Source organism: Empidonax traillii, unplaced genomic scaffold (assembly GCF_003031625.1).
Source record: "Empidonax traillii isolate 1590-97213 ecotype Southwest subspecies unplaced genomic scaffold, ASM303162v1 scaffold984:size454904, whole genome shotgun sequence".
NCBI classification, from domain to species: domain Eukaryota; kingdom Metazoa; phylum Chordata; class Aves; order Passeriformes; family Tyrannidae; genus Empidonax; species Empidonax traillii.
The window spans coordinates 1-27932 of NW_020956177.1; the positions used below are offsets into that span (position 1 = coordinate 1).

Genomic DNA, 27932 nt, shown 5'->3' on the forward strand with positions numbered 1-27932 from the left:
GAGAGGTGCGTGACTGTAAAGCATTTTTGTTACTCGAGGGCAGAGAAAATGTCAATGCACAAAACAAACTGAAAGAAACACTCATTGAGTGAGCAGGCTTTGCTCTCCCTCTTGCGGTCCAAGCACGTCATTCCCGTAGCCTCCGCTAGTTCTGTGCACTCTGGATTCAAAAGCTTTCTGCACACTTGAGTGTACACAAAGAGAGCATGTCACTATTGAAGTTTACAATATGGTCAAAGTTTTCATTAAATGCCAGTGCTAAAGCATTTGGTATAGTGTTTGTTGGGAACCAAATGTTGATCTTGATTCTTTTAGCTAGATCTTGTAATCTAAAAAATATTTTTTTTCAATTTAAATGTTTTTGATGTAACTTGAACAGTCTACACAGAAAGTATAGGGTAGAAAACAATGCACTTTTTGCTATACCACCAATCATGTTTTTAATACATTTTTCAGCGACCAGTGTTTAAAAAAAACCCATGAGGCACTTAGGAAAGTACCAGCAAATGAAGCAGTTTCAGGAAAGTTGTTGGGATACTTTAAGGTCACTGCGAGTGGAAAATTGGAGGCTGTACTGAACTGAATAGGAAAAAATGAAATTCTGTGTATAACCAGATGGGGAATATTTGAGTTTTTAAGACCTTTTTATTTTTTTTTAAACTGAAAAATTGCACTTCCAATGACTCACAGATGAATGTGAAAAAGCAGTTTACTCTGCACACCTACATTAGAAGTAGCCACCAGAGGAAGGGTGAGGTGTGGTTTGTTTATGCAGCAGAAGAGTCTGTAAAACATTTTGCCTCCCTAAGTAACAACCCAAACAAAATACAATCCCTAAATCTCAATCCAAATCAACATGTGTACGAGGAAGATTTCTGTACATGCCAGACAAGTAACGTACTAATTACTTTTTCCAAATACTTTTTAATACTTTAGGCACACACAGGCGGCTGGTTACCTGAGATGTACTCTCAGCTCTTTTCAGCCGTAGGGGACCAAGAGCCTGCTGACAGCACGACCCACCAGCACACGCACCTGCTGCTTCATCTCGTCTGGAACTAAAGTACAAAGTGTGTTGTTACCTACAGGACAGAACAGCTCTGCGAGACCCACTCAGCCCGTAATACCTATCCCCAGCACTGCCCCGCGGGCTGTACGGTTCCAACCCTCTGGTTTGTACTTGACAAATGACCCTCCCATAAGGTGTGAAATTTAAATTGCACTGAGCGCCCGTGCTGGAGCCGAGGAACGGCAGGGCAAGCGGGTGCTTCTTCCTAACATCGTCTCTGATATTAAGAGGGAAAATTCCTAATTCACACAAGAACTTTAAAAACTGGTACGGGAAAGGACTACAGGCGGGCCGTCCCTTCCTGGGACCCCTGTGCCAGCCTTCCCCTGGCAGCGCTGGCTCCAGCCAGCCTCCCTCCGCTCTCCGCCCTCCGTCCGGGCGCCCCCGCCGGGGCCGCAGCACCCCGCCGGCAGGACAACGCGGCCGGGACACCCCGGCCCGCTTCCCGGGAAGGGCCCCCGACTCCGAACCTCCCGCCGGCTCCCGGGCCGGCCGAGCCTCGCAAGCCCCGCCCGGGCGCCCCGCCGGGGGCGGCCCCGCTCCTCAGTGGCCGCCGTGGCCGTCGCTCAGGCGGCCGCGCCGCTCGCCGCGGGGATGGCGGGGCGGGCGCCGAGGGGCGCGGGCAGCGCCCACAGCCCGGACGGCGCCCGGCGCGGCGAGCCACGGCCGGCCAGGTTTGACCTCCCTTTCGCTGCCCCCTTCCCTCCCTTGGCGAGCCCGGCTCTTTCCCGGCCGGGTGTCGCTCCCCGGCGGCGGTGGCGCGGCGGCACAGGCGGCGCGGTGCCCCCCCGGGTGACACCGTCGGGTGGCGTCGGGGGATGCTGTGTCAGGTCACCGCGGTGTGTCGGGTCACGGCAGGACCACGGGGTACCGCGGGCGGTGTCCCCGCGGTGGGGACTGGCGGGCTTGAGGGCGGTATAGGTCCCGCGGGTTCCAGGCTCCTCTCGTCCAGTTGGCAGTGCCGCTGCCGCATCCCTGCTGTCCTCCCAAAAATAGAAGAGCAGGAAGAACGCAACTCCTAAAAAAAAACGAACAAAATTGAGATACTTTTGAAATACCTACACTGCAAGATTTCGGAATGTCACATAAAAATTAAACATTGGTATTTGGTGTGATGTCATGCTGCGACCGTAAAAGTTGCCGTCATCAGGCAAAGGACATAGAACGATCTTGTGTGCTTTAATGTTGTTTGCTGCACGCATAATGTTGTTTGCTGCACTGGTGAAATGCAGATGCAGATGAGCCCTCAGCTGTGCCATTTTCCTGGGAAGCCGAGCAGGCAGTAATGAGCTGGGAGCTGGGAGCAAGCAGCCTGGCCCCTGAAATCAGGGGAGCTTGCGGGGGGGTCTGTGCCTGGGACTGGGGGTGCCCTGGCTGACTATGTTGTTTCACAACAAACTTCTCAATCTCTAGGGACCAAACTTTCCAATATTTAGGAAGCAGTAGGATGAGATTTCATAAATGAGATTTTGAAGGAAGTTTTAAACAGTTTAGGCTACAGTTTGTCTGAACACATAATTATGCAAAATGAGTCAAATGGAAAATAAAGTTACCAGTGTTTGGAGGTGAGTAAGGGCCCTGGCCAGCAACAAACTTGAGAATGACTTCCTTGATTCCTAAACAGGTCCACTTTGTGTCTCATCATTTCCCTTCTCCAGTCCAACCTTTATGGCTCCAGGAAAATTTGTAAGTGCCGATGAAAACGTGGAAGAAAGGGACCTGATATTTGGGAGGTATAGTCCAAATGCATTTGGGCTGGTGAACATTTTGCGATGGTGAAGTATACATTTGCACTATATACTGTGCAAACCCACGCCTGTTGAAACAGAAGAACTTAGCAAGCTTTCTCCAGCATAGAAAGGACATCCAGAACATATGGACAGAATGTGAAGCATTTAGTTAACAAAACACTCAGTTTTGTTAAAAACAGAGGAAAACACTTGACAGTACGATAAGAAATATGTAAATTTTTTAACATGCTTCAAAAAGCTAGAACACTGTTCCCTCCTTCCCCCTGAAATGTATTTTGATAATTTCCAAGCAGACGGCAAAGAAAAGGAAATTATATCAATGCCTTTGGGGAGAATGTGACATTCTGACTTCTTGAAGCCTAGAAAGAGGTTTATAAACTTAAAAAATGAAAACGACAAATTTAATCTTTCCAGACTTGTCAAACTTGTCTCAATTAATTTTTGATGACATAATTAGAACCTAAGGCTTTAATGTGTGCTTTTTTAGTTTACTTTTCAAAAGATTTAACTTTTAAAGACTCAGGGGATACAGAGGGCTTTGCGGTGGGAACTGGAGCAGGAAGAAGGGGCGGACTCTGAGTAGGTTTGAGTGCTGATTCAGAGTACTCTATTAAGCCAAGAGAGATGAACTCATTTTTTTCCTCCCTTGGGGAATCAGACAAGAAACAGGAAGTCATTGATTCTAAGTAAGATCATTCACTCTGCAATTGTAAACAGTGTATTATGTGCCTGTAAATATTTTCAGAACCCATTGGCTTGTTGGAAAATGCGAAGTAAATTATTACGATCTCTAGCAAACAACCCACCATAAAAAAAGGTTATTTTCAATCTTTTTATCTGTAATGTTTATACAGTGGAATATTAATTAGCTTGGACATTGAGAAACTACTTGGCTGGACACACTGTTCACTGCCAGAAATCCATCTACTCAAATGTTTTGTCTGTTGAAACACAAACATTTTTAACTCCGCCCTATAATATTGTGCCCTACCGAAAAGCAAAAATTCTTTCATTACTTGATCCATTTGGGTTTTCACTGCCACAAACACTGAAATATCCCACTGTTAACCAGATGTTGGCTGCGACCCTTTTTGTCTCATGTAGCTAAATAGACAATCTAATAGCAAACTGCCACTCCTCGTTACTTAGGAGAGCAGAGTCCAGGCTGTCTGTCCAGATCAACCTGCAGCTGAAACTTCTTCTTCCCTCTGTAAAGTAGGAGAAGCTGCTGCTTGAAGTGCCACCTTTTCCCTTTGAACGGGGGGATTCTGCATAAGGAGAGAAGAGCACGGATTAGGGGCAGGACAACGGTGAGCAACTTGCATCCCTGACAGTCAAAGGAATTTTCTGCCAAACTTAAAAGATGGGGGGGGGAATGGCAAAAGACACAATAGGTGTCTTGGTCACCTTGAAGGATAGCAGTTGAAATGCTCGTGTACTTAAATTTTAGAATTCGGGTGTTGTAGGATTGGCTCAGGAAACTACCTTAATAGCATGCTTAAATCCTAGTGATTCCATGGGGATTCCTGAGTGGGAGATTCCTGAATAGGGATGGTTGTAACCTCTGGCTTAGCAACTTGAATCATAGTCTGCAGGACCAAGAGGAAGAAAGAATGGAGCAGTTATCTTCAGACAAGTGAATGTGGTGAAAAACTGGCTCAGAATCTTCTTTCCTGTCACATACCCTAATTTCCTTGTTTTTTTCACCCCATATCATAAGTTAGAAGAAAAATTAGGAAATAAAAACTGAATAAATCTTGTCAGCTATTGAGCTATGATGAACTTGAGAGTAATGCAAGACATGGGAAGTTTAGAGGAGAACTAGAAAATATTACTGTAGTGAAGTGAAGAACTTTTTGGAATCTTGCTCGTGACTTTGATCTGTCTTGTGATGCTTTGCCTTTACCGTTTTAATTCCTCTTGTCAGAAACAGTGGAAAAGATAAATGCATAGGTCCAGCTCCAGCTGAGGGGTATCAGTTGGGGCTACCTCCTTAAATGAACCTAGGCTTCTAAAGGACTGGAGTAGTCACGGAAAGGGGAGCTCTCCAAGTTGTTACATATTAATCCATGCTAACTGTGTCAAGAGTTGCAGTATAGAGATCTGTATTGTGCATGATTTTCCTGTGTCAGCCTCCTTCATCACACTGAAAATAGTGGCTACATGCCTGTCCTTGTGAGGATCTTACTGTTCATGGCATAGGTGACAAACATGCAATATAACCTTATGACTTGTAGTTTTTTCTTTGCCGTTACCTTCCATCTGCCTTCCACTGAATGGAGTTTTTATATCTGTTTGTAATTTCTGAGATAAATTGGGTGCTTAGATGCTATTCAGCCTTCATTTTCAAAGCCACACTTAAGTGTTCAAAGCCCTGCAAAGGTTGGGGCCTTTACTTAGCAAGAGAACTTCTTGGACTGAATGGTTACATTCAGCCATCCACTTACTTTTTATTAAACTGTCTACAAACATTTGGAACACAGCAGAGCCCAGCCCTTTTGCTTGCACACAGATGGTTTTCTTGGCTTCTCAGACTCAAACCATGATGAGCCAGCTCTCATCCTGAATAATTTTTCCAGTACTGCTTGTCCAGAAGGGCACTGAGATTAATTTCCAGAAGGCATGAGCAGTTAAATGGGGATAAAAGCACGGATTTGAAACCAAAATATGCATGAACCAGGCTGTCCCGAGATCTGCAACAGCTAATGCAAAGGGATTGTTTTTCATGTGTGGGGTCCGTTAGGGACCATTTGCTCACCTGCCTTTGCATTTGGAACCAGAAACTCCCCTTTGCATCTCATTAAGGATATTCCATTTTAAACACAATTTGATTAGGCATAAGAATTTCAAAACACTTTAAAAAGAGTCATCTGCCAAACATTAAACTTACATAAAACCAAATGTTCTACTAACACACAGGCAGTTACACCTATGTAAGGCATTTCCTAAGCAAAAGCTCAGTTCTCTACAAGCCTCTCTGAGTAAGAAAATATATATGCAGTAACTTAAGATTAAAATCTATAAAGTATCTCTGCTTATCAAGGAAAACTAATTGCAGCCCCAGAATTTTCAGAGAAATTAAAATGTGATAAAACTAAACATTAGCAACAAAGATTTCAGAGTCTGATAGTTATGGATGCGGCTTTTGTAAACTAGTGATTTTTACTCAATTTTATGAAACTGTACATGTATAACATTTGTGGACATTCTTAAGATTTATATAAAATAGGTTAGTATGCATAGTAGAAAAGTCAGACATTAAATACGTACTCAATTTGACATGGGGATTTTTTCCCTTTCTTTTTCCAGCATAAATATGGCTGAACTTTTGGAGCCAGAAGGTACTGTAAACTGGAAGGAAAGATGTTTAACTTTGGAGTCACAGTTAATGAAATTTCGTCTCCAAGCAAGCAAGATCAGAGAATTGTTAGCGGAAAAGGTAGGTCTCATCATATGAATTTTAATGCTCTATAAATTATTTTATAATAAGTGCTGATCACATGTCATGGTTTGAGATTACAAGTACTGAGATTTTTTCAGAAGGGGAAAAATAGCATTTTAAAACAAAATACATGGAAAACAGGTATGTTTTAATGTTGTAAAAGAATTTCACACATCAGAATTGCCAGAAAGAGATGTTCATTTTCTGATAAGAGCACACTGGCAACTTTTCTGCAGAAAAAAAAGATGTATCCAGTTATCACTTTTACAGCATTGATGTTAATATTTAACACATTTATTACTGAAGATTTAAGACACAGAAATCATTGCAGAGAAAATCTAGAAGTATTATTTTCCCCAGTATTTCTGACTGAATCATGTAATTTACCAGATTTTATTTTCCTATAATAAGACACCTCCAACTATCGTTCATCACCTAAGTCTGGGGACCCAGGAAGTTGAAAAGTGTTGTATTATTGAATTTGAAGAATATTGTTTAAATATATACTTAATTGATATTAAAAAGCAATGGAGTTAGAAACTCTAAATTGTTTACCTAATCTTGCAGTTTTTCTGTATGGCAAACCCTCATTGAAGAGGTATTACAGAATATTAGGTTTTGAAAGAACAATAAGCTATTCAAAAGCCATCCTTTGAAATTTCATTTAAGAATAAAAAAAAAAATTAAAAAAGGAAAGCTACTTGTGTCTTTCATTCCAGTTTGCAAGACTCACAGATAATAAGTTACTATCATCAGTCTTGGAGGAGAACATCCATCAAAGAGTACAATAGTGGCTGCTGTAACACTCCACAAGATTATTGGACGCTTACACAGTTGGAGCTGTTAGATCATACATATCTGTTCTGTCTCTTTACCCCCTTTGGATCAATGCATTTCGGGATTTAGGATGGAAGTCCAGTGGCTAAACAGTGGACATGACTTTTCTGGGAACCTTCCAGCAGCCATAACTACCATGTTTTATGTGGTTGCTGCTGATTATAGTTTTGGCAACCAAAAAGTTAAGATTCATGAACAGCCCTTCACAAAACGATCTGAGTTTAAAGAAAATATTTTAGAAATTTGAATGCTTTCTATTTGACTTTTCACTTTGTTCCTTTACAGTTTTCATTTACAGGCTGTTAACTGCTAGAAATATCCCCTTAAGTTAACAGAAATATATGCAGAATCATATAATTTCAAATATTAGCATTATAAACCCCAAACAAACAGAATAAGGGGGATAAAATCACAAATCTTCAGCACTGTGCCTGAAACAAAGCACTCAAAGGCAAATTACGCTCTCATATCTGTCATAAACGTGACTGGAGAATAGTTTAAAAAATTTTAAGCACTTGTCATGTTACTGCCCTCTTGTTTTGGTTTGCCTTATCTTTCTCAGAAATTTTAGAAAAAGTAAAGTGTTTACAGGAATTACAAATGGGAGAAACATTTTCTGGTGAAGACCACAGGTCCACCAAGTATTCAGTTGGGATAATTTGATACACTGCTCTGCAGAGCAGAGCATTAGCAGACTTCCTGAAAAATGATCCTTCTCCTTACTTTGTCACTTTGACTTCATAATATGAATCTTTCACTCACCACCTGGAGTTCAGCTGGGATATGCATCCAAGACTGGTCAGAGCTCAACAAAATGAGATGATATTCATCTGCAAACTTAGCAATCTTGAAGAATTCAAAATCAACCATGTTAAAAAAAGGGAACTAAAGTGTTTGTTTGTATTTGTACGTTGTTTTTGTTTGCCAATAATCCAGTGGTTATTTTTTCCACATATTTAGTTTTTCAAATGACACAAACAATTCTCAGTGTTTGTTAAAGGAAAGATAGACTCACAGTAATTTGAAATTAAACTGCATGGAATTGTTTCTCACAAATATATTTGAGAAATAGCAAAGTGAAGTCCTGATTGGCCAGTACTTGATGATCATCCTGATACTAATGACAAAGAATAATACAATGGATGTCAGCTTTTATAGGTACGTCCTAGTACCTATTTATTGCCTGTTACAGAATGATACAAATTGGCAAAGCACACAAATAATTCTGACTCTCACTTTGATTAGCACAAGCCTTTATTTGTGGTTTTGTTGACAATCATCTCTATGCTATGAAATGTGTACTAAAACATTGAACAATAGCACCAGACAGTGTTCCACTTCAAAATAGCAACAGAAATCACAGTACTGTGGCGTGACAGACATAAAACCCTGTGGGTATTATACTATGTAATTGTTGTAGAAAACAGTAAGAATGATATTGTGACAAAAACAGATACTCTCTACAGGAAGGTAAAAGAAATGAATTGGTGATAATTCTCTAACCTTTCTCTGCATGCGTTTGAGAGGTATCTCTTCAAGACAGTGAATCAGGAAAAGGAGTTTGCATCCTATTACACTATGTGTAGGGCTTTTCAGAAACTGCCAGTGAGTTTTGCCACTTACATTTGCTGTATAACTTAGTCTAAAACCAGATTTAAATAAGGGATTGCTTGAATCTGTTTATTTCCAATATTTGTATCTGTGACCTGTGTGCTTCTGTAAATTTATTCAGGCTGTGGATTAATTGAAGTACTCTTCTTACACACTAGAAATTAAATACCTTTTCATAGTTATCTTATTTAATATTGCCCCTGCAAGTAAATGAACAATCAGTATGAAAAGTCTTGAGTATATTATTCCAATAGATGTGTTCTAATTTAGAAAAACACCCTATTTACTTGTTTTGTAAGTTTAGCAAGTACTAATCTTTGAACCTTTGTGGTTGAGGAGGTTGAGAAATTTGCATTGTAAATGTGTTTCTGCAGTCTGGCAGAACTTAAAATTTTAGTGAACTTGGAGAGAAGAAGAGAGAGAAGCAACAGAATACACAGTGTTTTCAGAAAGCATAATCCATTCACTGTTGTGTATTTGTTTGAGTTTTTAATATTTTTTTATTTTGCCAAGTAAAGAGCCTATATTTATAAATCTAACGTGCAAAGAAAGAGACCTTGTTGGAGTTTTAAGCAGAAGCTGCTGCTGTAAGTGGGAGAGGTCTTTACAGGAATTTAAGGAATGATGTAGAAAGTATCCTAGTATGCCAAATTTAGGATGGCTGTGCAACTGAGTTTTAAGCAGAAGCCTTTATTTTAGTGCAGCTTGAGTCTTACATATATGAAGAGTTTCCTAAAAAAAACTTTGTTGAATAAAAGACTACAATATTATACTGAAAAGTAAGCTTCCCGCTGGCATTTCAAGTCATAGGAAAAGTTGCTGACCCTCATTGTTTTCATAGTAAGTACATTTTTCACCTAAAATATGTGTGCAACATCAGGTGTAAAGTTAATGTTCTTCCTACTGCTAAAAAATTCTTTTAGTGGGAGAACTACATCGCTGTGTTAAATTCCCACTTGACAGCCTCCACTGAATTTCTTTTTCATGAGACCCCGTAGGGACTAACCCAAGTGTTGCATTATGGGCTGTCCAGTAATACTCAGCATTCACATGAACATCTCCCAAGTTTGTTTCCTTCAGTGCTGAGGGTCATTATGTTATGCTTTAAGTTATTTTCATATGTATATTGGTTTGTTTGCTTTTAACCTTCCATTTGGATATTCTCAGTATCCGTGCTCAGCTGGCAACCAAGTGTGTAGACGACAAATGCCATAATATTTATACTTTCTGTGCAGTTTATGAAAACAGAATGATAACCAACTTTTAGGCCAAATACTATTTCTTACATATTCCAAAGCTTAACACATTTCAGACTTTGCCTTACGAACCAACAGCTAAATCCAGGTCCCTCTGTATTTTTATTCATTTCACAGTCCTATTTATGGTATGTCATTTGACCTTTGAAAATGAAGCAGATGCAGTATGTTTTGTGATCTCTGGCATGACAATTTCATGTTTAATGTTTTCAGAGGCAAAGTCTATAACACATTTGACTTACACAGTGATTGCCAATATGAAAATCGTAAAAAAAGCACAAAGGATTCAAAGGATTATGAAGGGTAAACTAAAAGGGAGTGAAGTACTATTGAAGCAAAATTATTCAAAGGAAGGTTATTTTTCAGTAATTCGTTGCTCTTAAAAGACTTCTTGTAATGGAAAATACATTCAGATGCAATTAAGAAGATACAGGAGAAAACAACAAGAGTTAAAGAGAATAAAAATTTCTCTGGCTAGAGTTTTAGGTCTGTTTACACCTTTTTTATTGCTACACATTTTTCTTATACTTTCATTTTTATGCCATGTCTATTATTAAGTTTATGCTATGCCTTTTTATAACAGTAGAGGTTTTTTTTTTGTTGTTGTTTTTGTACATCTTAAAACTACATTCTTTCTAAGGAGGCTGGAGATGAAAAAAAAAAAAAAAGAACTCAGGAAGCAATAAATTAGCTGTTCTCATAGGGGCCTGGCTGGGTAATGGCATGAAGAGCGTAGCCCTTGCTGTGAGGCCAGAGGATTAATATCTTCCCTCGGGTGGTGTGGAGATAAGGTCATCAATTCTATTCTAGCCCACCTGAGATGGGGAAGTTTGTGGAAGCTGTGATAGTGGGCAGCCACCTGTGCAGATTCTTAGTTAATCTAATATTTGTTTAGCATTTCATTTTTAGAAACTACAAGATGTTTTTTCTACATTTTTCATGGCAGGAACTATTTTTGCTCTTAGAAATTACACATTTAATTTTCATTCCCTCAGCGAGTTTTTTCAGGCTTTAAATATCTGTTGTCTTCCAATTGCAATGTGCAGCCTTACGTATCCTTCTAGAATCTCTTGCTCCTTCAACATCTTTTTCCTGAGTGTCCTATACCCTTTAATTTCATTAAGAAATTCAGTTTCAGTCAAGTTTTCTATTTGTAAAATGTTGGCAGTGAGTGGTACCTTTGATTCTTCAGCCATCCTCTCAGGCAGTGGCATGAAAACAGGCCCCTTGTTTCAGATGAACATTCATGTTGTGGCTCTAATCAGAAGTCCCAATTCAGTGCGACAGAGCTATAGAATTTTCACAGTTGCAGTACAGTGATCAATACAAAACCAAGCAGATCAATAAGCAGTTCTTGATAATGTTTCTCTTTTTCATTTTAAGCACTATGTGAGACTTCTTTTTCCTTTGCTGGCCAAAGTGCTTCGTCCCTCTTGCTAAGCTATCTTCACTTTTTTCAAGATTTTGGATGTTTAGGGTAGTGTCTGTTTGTGCTCGAGTGGCGGTCTACAGAATTTATATATGATTGTGTCTCTGCAATTTAACTATCAAGACAAGATCTGAGTTGGAAAAGATGACAGCCAGAAAGAGTGAACATTCCTAGTGTTTTACCAGGCTTAGGAAAGTCCTGTGACTGATCATTGGGAAATGCACAGTTATTAGGCCAACATCGCATACTGCTTAGTTGTCCTTCACTACACTGCCTCCCCAAATCCCACTGCTGAATTTAATTTTTTCAAGTCTGTATATTTACTGACAGCTGTCCTAGACTACCAGTTCTGGAAGAGTTCCCTCCCAGGGCTTTTCTGTTCTGTACTTTTAATTTATACAGTTTCCAGAAGAAATCATTAATTTTATTACAGTGGGCTCAACTGAGATGTGAAAGATTGTTTTTTTTTTTTTCATATATACTTTTCACCCAGTTAATGGCCACTAGGAAAACCTTCTGAGGCAAATAATTCTTAAAATCATACTGAAAGAAGTAAAATATAACTCAGTGGTAAAACTGGTCTCATCATGGAGAATGACAGAAATTTTGAGCCTGATCATTTTGGAAACTGAGCAAATAGATACTGATAATTTTTGGAAGTTTCATTTTGTTCCAAGGAAAGAAAGGCTTTTTTTGCTAAGCACAGTTCATCTGAATGAGCCAAAGTGCTAAAAAAGAGAGTTAAGGGAGACTTGCAGTTAAGAAGTGTCTTTTGCCTGTTTAGGGGAGCAGTGCCAGAAGTTGCTGTAGTTAGAAGTGAACAGGATTGTGATGAAGACTGTAGGACTATTAGCCATCTGCAGAAGCAGCAGAAGTGTATAAGTCTATGTTTGTGTTTGTGTAGACTTACATACCTATATATATTTATAATATATATAACTGACATCAAAGAAACAAATCGTTTTTACACTCCATATATCACTGTGACAGAGGAAGATAAAATGGAGTTGGTTAGATGGCAGATTTGCACAGGAATATGCAACTGTCCTATGACACTGCTTTGTTAATGAGAAGAATCTTAGGCTTTTCCCTTTTAATTGGTATTAAAAATGAAGAAGATGGGAGAAAAAGAAACATGGGAGTGAACTGAAAAGTGGCAGCTTGCAAACGAACAGATTGTGAGCACTAAGCTGGGGTTGCAGTAGTCATAACCTAGGTGGGCATTCAGGTGGGATTTGAAGGCAAAAATAAGGCTGTAGCTTTTGGGATTTAAGCCAGATAACTAAATCTTTCATCTAAAGATTTTTTTTTTTTCATCTAGGAAATAATAACAAACAGTAAAATTTCATATATTATGAACCAGTAAAATAGTCAAGAAAATTCACCATGCTTGATCTGTGAGTAGCCTAAGGAACATGTGAGCCCCACGGCGACTCAGCCTTTAGCATTAGCCCTTCTGGGGAGATCTGTGGCAAAGCGAAGATTAGCTACAGAAAGCAATTCTTCATTTTGATGACTAAAAGCCTGAGTAATACTTTTATAGGTTTTGTCTTGTTCTAGGGAAAAGATATTGTGACAAAATATTCAATTTCATTTTTCACTGAAGGCATATTTAATTTTATAAATATAGGTGAGTCTGAAGTATCTTTTCCTAGATTTATGTGACAAAATATATTTCTATTAATTAGTTAAAATGCAAAGCTGTTCTATTAAAGATAAGTCTTTCTAATTATTGTATTTCCTTTGGGATAAAAAAAATAACCAGTAAAGAAAAAAGTATTTCTTCCCCAAGGCATGTTCTCATTCCTCCTGTACAAAGTATCTTCTTGTTTATTTTTCCTGTGAAATACTAGTATATTTATTTATACATCTCTCTTCGTTACGTGTTTCATCTTTAGGTGTTCAATGGCTTAATTAGTCAGGTCATATTTTGAAGTTTGTTGTAGTTTATAAAGATTTAACATTGCTCTTATGGAAAATACATAATACATAGAAGAGAAATGTCAAGACAGAAGGAATAATGTTTGAAAATATGAGTGTAACGTACCCAGTCAGCTTTTTAATAAATGAGTTACAGAAGTAGGAGGAATATTACTGTATTTTCCCAAACTACACCACCAAAAAAGAGACCTTTTTTGTAAAAAGAGCAAGTAATACTTCTAAAACAGTTTTGCCATTGCTTTTAACTAACAATTGTATGCAAGCTTTATACACTTATGGATTTGGCATAAAATATTTTAAACCATGAAAACTGGTGGTTGTCAAAGCCACCAGCAAGCAGATCCCTTGCTTTTAAAGAGTACTGATTTTTCTTATGGAAATTCATAGATTTGTTGAAATATTTGGATCTAAACATAGGAATATAGAAACAAAAAGGGAAATCTTGGTCACGTTCAGTGCTCCGGAATAGTTGGCAGGCATATTCTTTAAACCATTTATAAACTTACCAAGCATAAGATAAAAAAAAGCCAGATCTTCTCCCTTTATAGCTTCTTTCTTACTCAGTGTGAAAAATTAGGATCTTCTAATTGCCAGTCTATGTTTATTCATTACCTGTTTATATCTGCTTGCACCTTTGAAAGACAGTTGTAGGTGGGTTTATCCCTCAGTTGCTTCTCCTATTTGTTTATTTATAGAGGCAACCATATACTCATGTTTCTTTGGTTTTGCTAAGTCCTATGTGGTGTGAGGTCTGATCACTGAATCTAGAAATGGTCAGATTTACTACTCTTTTTCTTATGTGGAACATTATTTTTCAACCACAGATGGTCTGGGATTTTTTTTCAGCTGAGAAGAATTGAAAATTTGAAATGCAAGGAAAAAAACCCAGACTCAGAACATACCATTCTCAAATTAGTGGAAGTTCTGCACTTTGTCAATAGACAGCCTGTATTTCTGCTTCAGACACATTAGGTTTTAACTCATTTTTCTTGGACCTATTATCAGCATACAGAGAAGGGAGGTTTTTCTCTTTGTTCATTAATGATAATATTTTTCCTATATTTATTTATTTAAAAGATTTCCTATATTTATTTTATTTAAAAGATTTCCAGAAAGTCTATGTGATGAAACTGTGATGTTTATTATATTAAAAACTAGGAGACAGTGTATTATGCACTGATTAAAATGTAAACTTCAAATGTGAATGGGACAAACTGTTACGTCAGAAGTTGACTTGGGTAAAAAATTAGGGGTTTGTTCTTATACATAACATACATTTATAATATATATATATATATGCATACAGAAGGAGTATTTTTGAAATCTATGAGTGATGATTTATGAGTTTATACCCTTTAGTGTTTTCATGCATTATGCTTTGATCAAATGAAAATTTCTTTACTTGCATAAAAATATAGATGCTAAACATTTCTGAATACAGTCAAGAAACTTACAGGTGACCTATGAAAAAGAATCACTGTATGATTTGCCTTTGTATTGTTCAGAATTCTGTGTGTTGTGCTTCAATGCCCAGACCTCCAAGGCAGTACACCTCTTGGTTTTTATTGCTGCCATGTTTCTTCAAAGGATTCAGTATTTATTCATGTGTGGCATTTCTCTGTTCATTTTTTGAACAAAAATAGCTCAGTTTGATGAGTGTCAGATGTAGAGTGGTTATTTCCACAGTAAGTTTAAAAACAAATCTGTTTCTAACAATAGATACTGTTTTCTATAGTTTAGATAATCGATGCAGCATGCACTAATGCATTTTTTTTAAACTGTAAGAGGATTTTTCACCTAAAGAGAGAAGGAGAAAACATTTATTCTTTATATTTAAAACTGTAAAATCAAACCCAGTATATATTATGACAGGACATCTCTGGATTTCTTAATGAATTTTGAGAAGAACCTGCACCAATCTCATGGGGGTGACAAGAATATTCCTTATAAGAGGTTTGTTGAACTGGGCATTATTTCAAGTTAACTCATCCAGGACATCACAGAAAATTAAGCTTGAATATACTTCACTTGCCAGGTGTTATCAATGCCATGATAGCCCTGCATGTTTCTCCTGGGAAGCCAAAGCATAGTGCTTTTACTACATTAGAATGTTAGTTGACCATATATGCAGAAATAACCTCAATTTCTGAGTCTTCAACTCACTAAAAATCGTCTGAAAAACTATATTAAAGTGAGTCTTGCAAACCTCACTTCTATTTGAATGTAAAACCAGAAAAGACAGATGGACAGCAACCTTAGAATTCAAAATTCTAAAAATTAAACTCAAAGTTAAAATCTCCATATGAGGTCATATAAATATGAAATTAAATACATGTGGCCAGAGAGGAACAAAGAAGGCTTATCTCCCTGTCCATCTGCCTGGACTGTAAGTACATGAATGACTGGGAAGATCATATGCTAAGAACTGTTCTTGCAAAACAACTCACCGGGGACCCGACCATAACCATGTGGATTGTGAAATGTTTGTTGCTCTTGCATCAGTGGTGGTATTATGATGTAGAGTTTGTTTTTTTGTATTGTATGAGAAAGTACTAGAAAGCCAGTCACATCTTTTTTTGTGTGTTAGTGAAAACCCATTTTCTCCATCTTCAGTTATTGATTGATAGAAAATGATGACTTGGTGTCTTTGTCTGGATAAGGTGCTAAAAGTTTCATGTGATTGACAACATAATTGGCAAGAGAAAAAAAGAGATGGAGAGTGAAAAAGAAACTGAAAGATGCCAGAAATAAAGTAAAAACAGGACAGGATGAAACTGACTATTTTAAAACCATTCAGTAAACTGGAGAAAGAATAAATGGTTTTCATTTGCATTATTTGTATCATATGCTTTTCTATGAACAATTTTCAATCTGAATACTGAGTGTGCCATATTAATTATTTGATGTTTCATCCTCTTAAGATGAACTGAGGTCTCAGCTAGGTCTTTCCTGAGAGCCAGTAAACCCTTTAAGTCATGGAGTACCTTATGTACTTTTAAGTGTTACTTCAGTTAACAGTTACACAGTTTACTTTTTTAAAAAGTCACAAAAATCAGACTAGAGAGCTCTTATAACAAAATGTAAACAAAGTATATCTTTCTGGCCTCTTCTGCTCCATATTCCATTGGGAAGGCCTTCCAAATAAATAATGTAAAATGCAGGGGTTTTCCAAGGCCCTGGGCAAAGGTTGAGCCTGTGATTCAGTAAGGCAACATTATAAAATAACAGACCAGAGCCTCCCCCCACTCAGAGGTGACCTGAACTCCTCCATGTCACACTCTTTTCTGTCTTCATCCATGGCTCCTGTGGAGCACCTGAGTCCACCGTGACCCTTCTGCCACATCCTGCCTTCATCATGTGGAGGGTGGAAATGTCTGGGACAGGCCTCGTAGCATATTTGTCCAAAGGGCTCCATTTGTCAACTTCAGAAGAATTAGCGTCCAAATTGTGTAATGTGCCTAGTATGCTTTACTCCTGCCAATTTTGGAAGGACATGAAGGAGCTTACTACTTTCTAAGACTCTGGGCCCACATGAAGAAAGTTTCAGGGCTGTTGACAAAGGAATTTCTACTCTTGATGGCAGAGAAAAAACAGTATGTCATATGGCAGCCACAAAATTATACTATGAAGAAAACTTTTTTTTTCTGTAGAAGAGTTTTTACAATGTTTTAATACAGCCATGATGATGAATTCTTTTCCCAGTCCAATGCATTGTTTATCTTATTTTTATGCTCCTGCCCACAGCCTGTTCTTTTCTTTTTCAAAATAGACCATGAAAATACCTTTTTCTGGCAATGGGCAGAAGGCATGGCCTTTTTACTATATGTTTTTATATGTCTACAGATGCAGCAGCTTGAGAAACAAGTTATAGATGCTGACCGTCAAGCAGAGAGAGCATTTCAGCAGGTATATATATTGTAAAATATCTCTCACTAGCTAATGTGTGGGATACTGTGTGCATGAAGTGAAATACAGAAAATTGCTATTTCTTCTCAAAAAGGAGAGGACAGTTTCTTTTACATCTGTTGATTTGTCTTAACAGAGACTTTCTAACACACTTCTTTGCTTGCTGTCCAGGTCAATAAAAGCAAAGCTAATATCACAAATCAAAAATAGATATATGTAATGAGCTTCTTCATTGATGCATCATGAGACTTTGATATGTCTGCACATGGAAAACAGTGACCTATTCTAGATGATCTGTAAGAAAATAAAACAAGGATATCCAGTACAGGCTCAAATAGGACTATTCTATGTTGTTTGTTCCTCTTGTAGAAATTACATCATCTAAAGAATGAGATCATGGCTAAATATTTAACCAAAGTTGCCTTCCAATTCCAAATGGCAGATATATCTACCGTAGACATTTTATGAATATATCTCTGGTATTCCCAAAACATTCTTCATATCTTACTCTGAGACAGATAGAAACTGAAAATTTTAAGAATAAAAATGTTCATGTACGAATTTGGAGTTAGAAAACATTCCTGACTATAAGCCAAGTACTTTTAAGCCATTTTTTAGAATGCTGCTGATAACCTGCTGGGTTTTTTTACAGTGTGCAATTGTTTATTTATTAAAACATTGTTTATGAAGCCTAACTACAGCTCCCTGTAGATAAATTGCATTCTTCCCATATTGGCATTTCTAAAAGTGTGTGTTACAAAACTAGAAGCTTCTTAACAAAATCTGTATAAGGTCTTCCGGTGTTTTGCCAGTCCTGTTGGTATTAGATGCATATGCAGACATAATGAACTGTGGGATTTCTTGTCAAATAAGCTTCAAAACATTGCAGGGTTATCTTGAATCTAAGTGTGGAGGCAGTTTTGTGTTCAGGTTACTACCTTTGACTTGGAGTATTATGTTTCTTAAACTTTTGTATTTGACTTTCTAAATAGGTACAGGTCATGGAAGAAAAATTAAAAGCAGCAAATGTTCAAACAAGTGAATCAGAAACCAGGCTGTATAAGAGATGTCAAGATCTGGAGATCCTGATACAAGATAAAAATGACATAATACAAAAACTGGAGAAACAGCTTGAAGAACAGGTTAGAAATAATGGTGTTACAAAAGAGGAACATCAATTCCATTCTTAATTACACAAAAGGAAAGTAAAATTTAAGATCAATAGAGGACAGAAAAGTTTAACATAATTTCTGTTGTTTGACTAAAGAGGTTCCCATGAGAAGTATATAATTTGAATAATGTTTATTCATTTGGAAATTGTGCTCTGGCTTCCTTTGAAAGAACATCTAACTTTTAAGAGGGGAAAGAGGTTCTTCCTCTTCACTGTGTGCCCTGAAGAGCTTTCATTTTTCCTAGAGGAAAGAGGAACATTAGCCTTTGTGAAGGCCCTGTTCCTTATTTTTTGAAAATCGTTGTTGCAATTTTGCATATTGCCCATGAGCCTGAATTACTGCAAGCAATCTTCAGATTTGAGTCTGAAGATACTACTCAGGCAGACTATATAACTCAGTGAAAAATATGCTTATGTCAATTTTTTACAGAAGCAAATAAGACTGCAAGAAGCAAAAATCATAGAAGAAAAAGCAGCTAAAATAAAAGAATGGGTGACAGTCAAGCTTCATGAGGTATAACTCTTGCTACAATACTTACACAGAAAATATAATGGTGTGACTGGGTATCCTTTAGACTTTTTGGCTGTGAAAGGCCTTTGTGCCATAGTAAAACAGAAAAAGCTTCCCAGTTTCATTGACCTATACAGTTATTTGCTTGAAAGGGGAGAATTAAAACAATGGCACAGACACTAGAGGTCCATGTCACTTAAACTCTGATGTCTGATTTGGCCAGCTAGTATGTCTGGGTCCTCTTCATGGAGAAAGGGCCCAGAGCTGCTCCCTGGAAGGTCAACTTCTCCACTAATTGAGAGAGCTTAGCTGGCAAACTGAGCTTGCTCAAGCAGATGCCTGACATGTGAATAATCCCCAGAAAGCTGACCAACTCTGCTGGGACCTGGCAGAAAGAAAGGACTCAATCCTTTTTTATTTCACAATGCCCACAGTACTCTTAGTCATGAATAGTTTCAGAGGCACCAGCTCTAGTCTCAAGAGACCTCTTGTGTCCCTTTTTTCTCTGCTGTGGTAAGATAACCATGTCTTAGCCCCGCCTAAGGCTGTCAGTTTTGGTGTGCAGCTGTGCTTTCTCCTCCCTGTGTATAGAATTTAAAGTTGCCCATAAAAGTTAAAATCCTACTCTATTGTGGTTAACTGGAAGTTATACTCACTCTAGTTGAAAAAACAATTGAATTATTGCTTTCATAGTAAGAAAATAGAAGTAACATTTACTTTTAACCTGTGAGAGGAGTTTTTGAAATAATGTAATAAAAATGCCATTACATTTAGCTAAAATTACCTTGAAAAAGTTTGGACAAAATCAAGTATGACTCAAACTATTTACTTAGTTTGAAACATGGAGAATCTCAAGCTGGTTTCACATATGTGACTGTCACTCAGTGGGAAGTGGAATTGATGGTTCCCCTCTGTGTCATAGGGGATACTGAGATTCAAGTCTCTGCCTAATTTGAAGCAGGAGTTTGAATCAACATCTTCTGCCTCCCACTAGTGGGCTGCAGCAATGCATTGTTGGGTTTAAATTCCTTTAGAAAGACTTTTGCTCTGTATAAAGTTTATTGGCTTCTTTTTTTTTTTTTTAATTTTTTCTGTGGGATGGTAGGAGGCATTAGAACCATCGTTCCCTCTAATTCCTTTGCTTGCTCTTGGGTTTGCCAAGTGGCACAGAAGTTTGCAATTCTAGCCCTCAGCTTTTATTAAAAATTCCAGTGCAGACTTTTGTCTTATTTATTAAGGATTTTTAAAGGAGTCTTGGGTTTGCTTGGTTGTGGGAATGATTTTAACAGAAGTTGAGCAAATAATCATTGCAGGGAATTTCACTGTTCGGAATAAACAAATGCCTAGACTGGCATTAAGAGAAGTAGCAGATAGAAGGTTACTATTTGAACTAGTTCTGTCCTGACATAGGCAGATTCAGAGAAAATCTAAACAGTGTAATGACTTTAAACATTGTTTCACCGATGGATGAGATTACATTTATATGCTTTTAGTTAGAGGTGGAAAATCAGAACCTTCGCTTGATCAACCAAAAGCAAACCAAAGAGATGAAAACTGTACAATCTAAACTGCAAGGTAAATGTACAAATCTCTTAAAAACTTCTCTCTCTATGGCATACTTCTTTCTATTCCCTGTTAATCTGTGCATCTACATGACTGAAGATACTCTGTGAAAACACGAAGATTTTAGATACTATGAATTGACATGATGAAGGTGTTAGGAAGAAATAATTAATTTTTTTATTGAAAAGACACCAGACAAGCCCCAACCGTTTTTTGTTGGGTGAACGGATATCTCTGTAATTTAAGAGGTTCTGCAAGTAGTAAGATTTTACTGGATTAATGTCAGATCTTTGCTTTCACTTCTTTATAGCCAGGTGGTCTTATCACTGTTAAGGAATACATGAATGTCAGTCTGCATCTGCTTTTCCTAGCAAATGGTCAGTTGGGAATCAGAACTAATCACATTCTTCTAATTACTGCGTTTGATTACAGTGATCCAAAATCTTAATTCAGCCACAGTATTACCAAGTTCCTCCTCAAGTAGATATAGTAAATTTAAAAATCATAAAATGTAAACAGAAGAAAGAGGAATATCCCCTCCACAGAGCATTATTTCACATTGAATCTGAGTTCAATCAGATTTGAATTTTATTTGCCACCGTGCTGCCTGTTCACCAACTTCCTTAAGTCTGTCTGAAGGTTCACACAGGCCTCTCCATACTTGATTGATCTGACAATTTACTATAATCTGAAAATTTTCTTAGTTTGCTACCCAGCCCTCATATCTTGATAATGTATCTCATGTATGCATGTAAATACACAGATATTTAGAAACATATGCAGATATGTGTATGTATGCACACATAATATGCATAATATATGAAAATTTAAATATTTATAAAATACATACATATACAATATGAAGCTTTTAAACTAAGTTGCACCTTTCCTTTAACAGAGAAACTGGACTGTTTTGCTTCTTTGCTATTTTGTGGATCAGTAGCAATTCTGTACACTTCAGCACTTTACAGCTTCAGTCATTCTCTTCTGAGAGATCCGTTCAAAGGCTTTTTGAGACCCTAGGAAATTGTTAGCTGGTTTTCAACACACAGTTACTGAACAGTTACTCAAAAATATTAAGAAATTTATTGCTATTTGCAATGTCCATGTGGGTGACAGGCTATAAATTATATACTGTTTTAAGCAGTTTACAGGTAGTGTAAGGGCCTTTTGTTCCTGGATCTGCCACAGGGATTTTTATGAGCAGGAATGGACAGCGTTGTTTAATATCAGTTTCAGGCAGAATAGATGTCCCTACGGACAGATTTCATAGTTTTGAGACAGTTCACCAATTTATGCTTTCACTATCTCTTGAACATTTCCTCCACGTTTCCTTCTAAGCCTAGGAACTTACTCTTGTATATTTGCTGTAGCACCTATTACAGATTCTCTTAATATTTTAATCTAAAGGGAAGGCCATCACATATCTTAATACTATTGTTCTACAGTCTTTTCCAAATTAGATATCACAGAACAACCCCTACATTTAATTTCAGTCATAGGAGAATAAAATCAGGTATTTCCACTATGTTTTCTTTCTGTATTAAGTGTGTGGTTTATATCTTAACACTGTGGAATTGTTTGGGTTTTTTTTTTCTTCCTATGTTAAAATCAAATTTTAAGAACTAGAAACGTAGCTCTGGGTTTCTTTTGATATGGGGAGTTATCAGATATATTTTTATTCCTATAATAAATTTTTATTATATTTTTTACTAAATTTTAGTTACCTTAAAACAACTTTGCACTGCAAAGAGAGCAGTAGAATAGCTTGTTGTATCCCATTAACACACGATTTCTGAATTACTGTTCTTCAGAAGCTACTGGCAAGAAATCTGTTACTTCAACACAAAAACCTGGAGATTGTCAGCGACTAAGCAGTTTGACTTTTGGATGCTTTTCAAATAGAGCAAGAAGTCCTCAACCATCTTCTAAGTTTGAAGAAATAAGCAAGTCTTCGTCTAAAAAGCCAGACTACACTGAAGGCAAAACCATGCCAGGTACTTCGTCACCAATCTGACACAAATGGAAAACTGAAATCTGCAACTATGTCAGTGTATCCAAACCAGCTGTTTTCCAAGTGCCTAACAGCACTCTCTCTCCTTCAGTGCTACCCTTCTATTACTAGGAAGAAATCCTGTTGAGCACTAGAGTCTTTGTAATGCCACTGATACGTTATTTGGCAGCACACAGTGACTGATGGGTGCTTTGGCTGCAAAGGGAAGACTTTGTCTTGGCTCAGGTTTGCTCCCTAGTAGCATAAGGAGTTTATAGCTGCCAGTCCCCCAGGCAGAGCTGTTATGTGTTTATGCCTGGGTAGGGCAGAGTCTCACCTAAATCCAATTTCTGTATGTTTTTGCTATGCTATCACTGCTGTCACAGTGTTCATTTTATGCCCTGACTCAACAAGGTCAACTCAGTAATTTTTCAGCAATGTGACTGAAAAGAGCAGCAGTGTTTCCTGTCCGAAGAAGGAGATCAGTTCACACAATTTCCCTGACAAACCCTGATGTATGGTACTGCCATTGGCATGCTGTCATGCTGTTGCAGGCATGAGCAAGTCCATTGCAGTTTGCTACTTTCCTTAAGAAAACAAAAGCTCAGGAAGGAGACTGTTGCTCTGATCCTTTGCTTGAATCCCACAGTACTATTTCTGACCTCGGTATTTTCTCCACAGTTAGTCGTGGTATCTAAAATGGCAAGTTGAGGTCTATAGAAAATCAGAAACTGAATATTTTGTGTATTTGTATTACACCAAGTTAATTATAAAGGTGGCTATGTATTATTATTTACATTTTTATAGATGAGGGAATTGAAGTAAGAGTAATTTTTTTAAGCAAAAGGATAAAAAATAGAACCTTAGGTCTGCCTAGATGGAAACAGATCAACTTTGGGGACTTCATTACTTTAAAGTGGACTAAATCAAAATATTACCCAATCAATTTAACTTCATCCAGGTATTTAATATTAACCTTCCCAAGTGTCTGTGTAGAAAAACCCTTGTTCTTGCATCTCTTTTAACTTGGGAGTATGCAGGCCTTACTAACACGTTGCAAGCTATAGCTCTCTCTTGCAAAACCAGGTAAAAGTGAACAGCAGAAACAAAGCTATTTTTAATACAGCGTCTTTCCTTAAGTATTTTCCATGAGCCTCTCTTGTATATCCTAAGCAGTCACCACTGGGAATACAATAATAGCTTGCAGAAGAAATTTATGTGGATACGTACTGTAGAAATGCTCAGAATACTCAATTTGGTAATGAAAATCTTTTCTAACTTTTGTTAAATTTTAATTTTCCTTAGATTTAAGGAAGCTAAATTCGTATGCCCTTTTAAGTCTTTGGCTTTTTGTTGGGTTTTGTTTGCTTGTTTGTTTTCATCCATTTTTGGTTTACTTTAATATATGACTCCAGTCTGCTTATTTTTACATTTATTGCCATTTTTAGTTCAGCTAGAACTGAACATTTTTTTGGCAAACATAATTGCAACTTCAGTTACATTAAAAAAATGTTCTTAATGTTTATTATTTACAGTATTAAAAGTCTTGAATATGCTTACACATTTGAAGTTATTACCTACTTACTATTCTCAGGCATGACGACAAAACCCTTTATCAGTTAAGTTTGCTAAAGTAATTTTCTCATGTTCATTATATTTCTCCTCTAGAGAAGGATATCCTGGAAACTACCTTTGATAGTCCTGCACATGAGACAAATAAAGGTCAGAAGTCATTGCAACAAAGTTCCTCTGGTTCAGAGCAGAACAAAAATGTGAGAACAAGCTGTTCATCCAAAGATATAGACAGCGACATGTCAAAGAACTCGTGCACTACCGGGAGTGACTGGAGCTCAGATGAGGATGGAGGAGACAATAAAGGACTGAAATCCAGGAGTGCATCGACTCTTTCGAGCCACACATCTGAAGAGAATGCAAGGTACAGTAGAGTGGGAAGTGAAATGTATTTGACAGCATCTGATGACAGTAGTTCTCTATTTGAAGAAGAGAGTTTTGGTGTTAAGAGGACTCAGCAAAAGAAGTTATACTCCTGGCAGCAAGGATCCCAAAGAAAAGGCCAGAACAATCTGGTTGGAAAGTGCAACTCTGACTTCACAAGTAAAAAGAAAGACCAAGATAGTTCTTCAGATGAACTAAATAAGAAATTTCAATCTCAGAGGCTAGATTATTCATCCTCATCCAGTGAAGCAAATACCCCAAGTCCAATTTTAACCCCTGCTCTGACACCCAGACACCCAATTCTAGCACCTTCTGCAGGTTCTCAATGCACAGCTCCATCAAATTCTCCCTCAAATTTGCCACCTCCAAAGTTACGGACTCCTAATGTTTTTAGTCTAAATTCAGCGTTAGCAAAGAAACACCTAAGCCAGCCCCAGCTGAGTTCTGACAGAATGTTTGGTAGAAATAGAAATGCCATAAGCATGATACGTCCATGGAGACCTCAGGAAACAGACATAGATCTGGTGGATGGAGAAGATACTGATATTTTAGAGAAAATGGAGATTGGCTGTGATGAAGGAGTGTTTACTTATGACTGCACTGAAGCACAAAATGCTGAAGTCCAGGAACCTTGTGAAATGACAAAAAAGGGTGCTAGCAACAAACCTCCAACCCCTCCATTACATCGATTTCCTTCCTGGGTAAGTGTGATTATGGATATTTTTCCTACTGATGAAGCTAACTTATTTTCATGCCTCTCTTGTATGATTTTTATTGCCTCATATTTTTCTTATTCTCTGTTTAATGACAAGACTGGGTGTTAACCTTAAGCGGAAATAACACCACAAACTCAGAAGCACGTTTTATTTTAAGCACACTATTTCTGCCATTGAAAAAGACAGTCACTGTTTTGTACATAAGACCAATATTTTCACATCACATCTAAGTTGCATATGTCCTTTTGAGTGAGTGTATCAAAGGATGTAATGCTTGTGACTGCATTTACTTATTTATCTGAATGCCAACACAGCCTAGGAATGCTGGTGTCACTGTAACCACTCTATGACTCACAATCTAGACAATCAAGGCGACAGAAGACAGCTACAGATTACAGAAGTTATTGATCACGTTTCCACATAAAATTTTAAAGCCATCAGTCAGGATATTAAAATAGATATGAATAAGCCTTACAGAAAATCCAAAATTAACCGTGTCAAGACTCACTGATTCTGCGGTTCCAGTGTCAGAGATTTATTAATGATTCAGAGATGAATAATGCATTAATGTAACAGCTTTTCTATGTATATATTTTAGTGCATTTTTTTCTTTACAGATTTTCTTATTGTAGTCTTCTAACACAAAATGATTGAAAAACTGTCTTTTAATGGCATTTCTCTGTTCTTAACTCGCAATCTTCCATTAAAAAACATTCTTACTATAGCTTCCTTGGCACCTGATAATAGTATTTTTAAAACTAAGTTACCTACAGGGCAAGCATTGTATGAAAAATGTTGAAACAGACTATGAATATGATGGGTATGGCATATAAAAGAAGGATGCATTTTTCAGCTGCTGTCATTCTGTGACCCATTTTAGCATATAGTTGCACTAACACAAAGACTAGGAGGCTAAACAGAAGAAAAGTATTTGTTGTGTTTTAATTATGTACCATCAAATCCATTCTGCTTGTATAGGAAAGCAGAATTTATGCTGTAGCCAAATCTGGTTTAAGGATGTCTGAAGCTTTGACCCTGGAATCTCGTAATAAAAGTAAGTGGTTTAGTTGTTCATTGTCTCATCAAAAAAAATCCTATTCTTATGTTGATGTGTAAGCAAGGACTTCTAAAATAATTTTATGAAGATTTAGTTATCAGTTATTTAAAACCTAGATTATTGGTTATCTTTCCATAGTCTACCTTACCTCTTGATTTTGTGCTGAATTTGTGCATTGTTCACTCCACTTTACTTTGCAATTCTTTTGAATATTCTATACGAGGTACCAAGGTAAGAGCTTATACTTCCAATTCAAAAAGGAATAGTGCTCATTACTGCAGTTTTATTTATGCTTCTTAAAACCATTGTAAATTTTAAAAGGTTATAAATCTCCCATCTAAAACAGTTTGGGAGTTAGTTTGCTTTTTATAGCAGTTAACACCAAAAAAAATCACATTTGAATTTGGTTAATTGAGGAGTAAATTAAGAAGGTAATTTATAGAATATGTTGCTTTTTTAGGTGCTGTTTCACTAACTTCATGCTCCATATCCGGATTATATACATCCCTGATATATAAGAACATGACCACTCCTGTCTATACCACTTTGAAAGGGGTAACTGTATTACTGTTTAAAGGAAATATTTAAATACCATGAGGCTTCATATCCAGGAACTTACTGTTTTACATTTGATACTACCATGCCAAATATGTTGTACATTGATGTTTAGAGATCACAGAACCCCAGAAGTAATAGAAATGTCAAATAGCTGGGGAAAAAAATACTGCTTATGAAATGTTACTAGCCTAGGTCAGTTCTTCTTAGGTTCCTTGCTGATTTTTTCCAAAGGCTTGTTAATTATTAAACAGAACCACATGGTGTTCAATGTCATAATTAAAAGCATGTGTATGTAGAAATTCTTTGTGTCAGTGCCAAAGCTGTTTGTAGTCACAAAACCAGCAGTAAGTAATCGCAGCATTGTTTGTTTCTGACAGTCTTTTGTGATTTGGAAAGACCCATGCCTTGAGCTACCTCAGGTTTCTGTTTTAAAGTGTGGGTGTGTTTGAGTATACAGAGGGCAGAGGGAATTCAGTTTCATGTTAGTATTTGTGTGCCAAAACTCACAACCCAAGCAAGAAACAGCTTTGAATATTATGAAGCCAACAGAGCTCTGACACAGTATGAAGGAAATGACTGATAGCCTTTATGCAAGGTATCAAAGAATGTTGTGTTCATTTGTGCAGAAAGCAACTCAAATAAGCAACAGCCCATTTATAGATGAATCATCAGGATCAGAGGAAGAAGACAGCTCTCGGTCCAGCTCAAGGACTTCTGAGTCTGATTCTCGAAGCAGAAGTGGTCCAGGCAGTCCTCGGGCTATGAAACGAGGTAGTCAAAACCATAAGAAAAGGAATTTCTGGGAAGTTTGGAAAACTAGGCAGTTTATGTGATTTTCTTAGAAACTGATTTCTTCCTTAAACAGTGTGGGCATCTTAAGTTTAGGCTTTTATCTCAGCTCTCCAAGCCTAGATCTAATATTCAAGCAGGAGAAAGGACTGTTACACATGGCGCTTTTTTATTGCTGTTATTATAGATGTCTTTTAAGGCATTAATCTGTTAGCTGGCTGTTGTTGGGGGAAAAGTAACTTGAACATTTAAAGCAAGGAACACCATTCTATCTATACTCTGTCATGGCAAGGACTTCCTGTGATATTTACTGTAGATAAGTAAAAATTATGTAGAAAAAACCTAATCACCATCAGAAAAAAAATCCCATATATAT

General features: G+C 37.4%; 1 protein-coding gene and 1 long non-coding RNA gene across 7 annotated transcripts in view; one reads left to right on the top strand and one right to left on the bottom strand.

Moving 5' to 3' along the window:
* The first annotated feature begins 1688 nt into the window (after nucleotides 1–1688).
* Nucleotides 1689–27932, top strand: part of PLEKHH2 (pleckstrin homology, MyTH4 and FERM domain containing H2) — a 49841-nt gene continuing 23597 nt past the window's right edge. For 3 of the 5 annotated variants that reach the window (XR_003573481.1, XM_027903582.1, XM_027903583.1), the window contains exons 1-11: nucleotides 1695–1743; nucleotides 6130–6259; nucleotides 17180–17242; nucleotides 18235–18384; nucleotides 18844–18927; nucleotides 20418–20499; nucleotides 22302–22484; nucleotides 24149–25137; nucleotides 26131–26206; nucleotides 26670–26764; nucleotides 27394–27538. Coding sequence is in view for 4 of the 5 variants with exons in the window: in XM_027903582.1 (XP_027759383.1) it covers nucleotides 6137–6259; nucleotides 17180–17242; nucleotides 18235–18384; nucleotides 18844–18927; nucleotides 20418–20499; nucleotides 22302–22484; nucleotides 24149–25137; nucleotides 26131–26206; nucleotides 26670–26764; nucleotides 27394–27538 (1990 nt within the window). In the remaining variant the exon portion in view is untranslated. Of the gene's footprint in view, nucleotides 1744–6129; nucleotides 6260–17179; nucleotides 17243–18234; nucleotides 18385–18843; nucleotides 18928–20417; nucleotides 20500–22301; nucleotides 22485–24148; nucleotides 25138–26130; nucleotides 26207–26669; nucleotides 26765–27393; nucleotides 27539–27932 lie in introns of all 5 variants that reach the window. The other 2 variants (XM_027903584.1, XM_027903585.1) reach the window with 2 other exon arrangements.
* The window catches only part of LOC114067876, a 30435-nt gene continuing 28166 nt past the window's right edge, over nucleotides 25664–27932 (bottom strand). For both annotated transcript variants that reach the window (XR_003573483.1, XR_003573482.1), the window contains one exon: nucleotides 25664–27526. This is a non-coding gene — a long non-coding RNA (uncharacterized LOC114067876). The remainder of the gene's footprint in view (nucleotides 27527–27932) is intronic.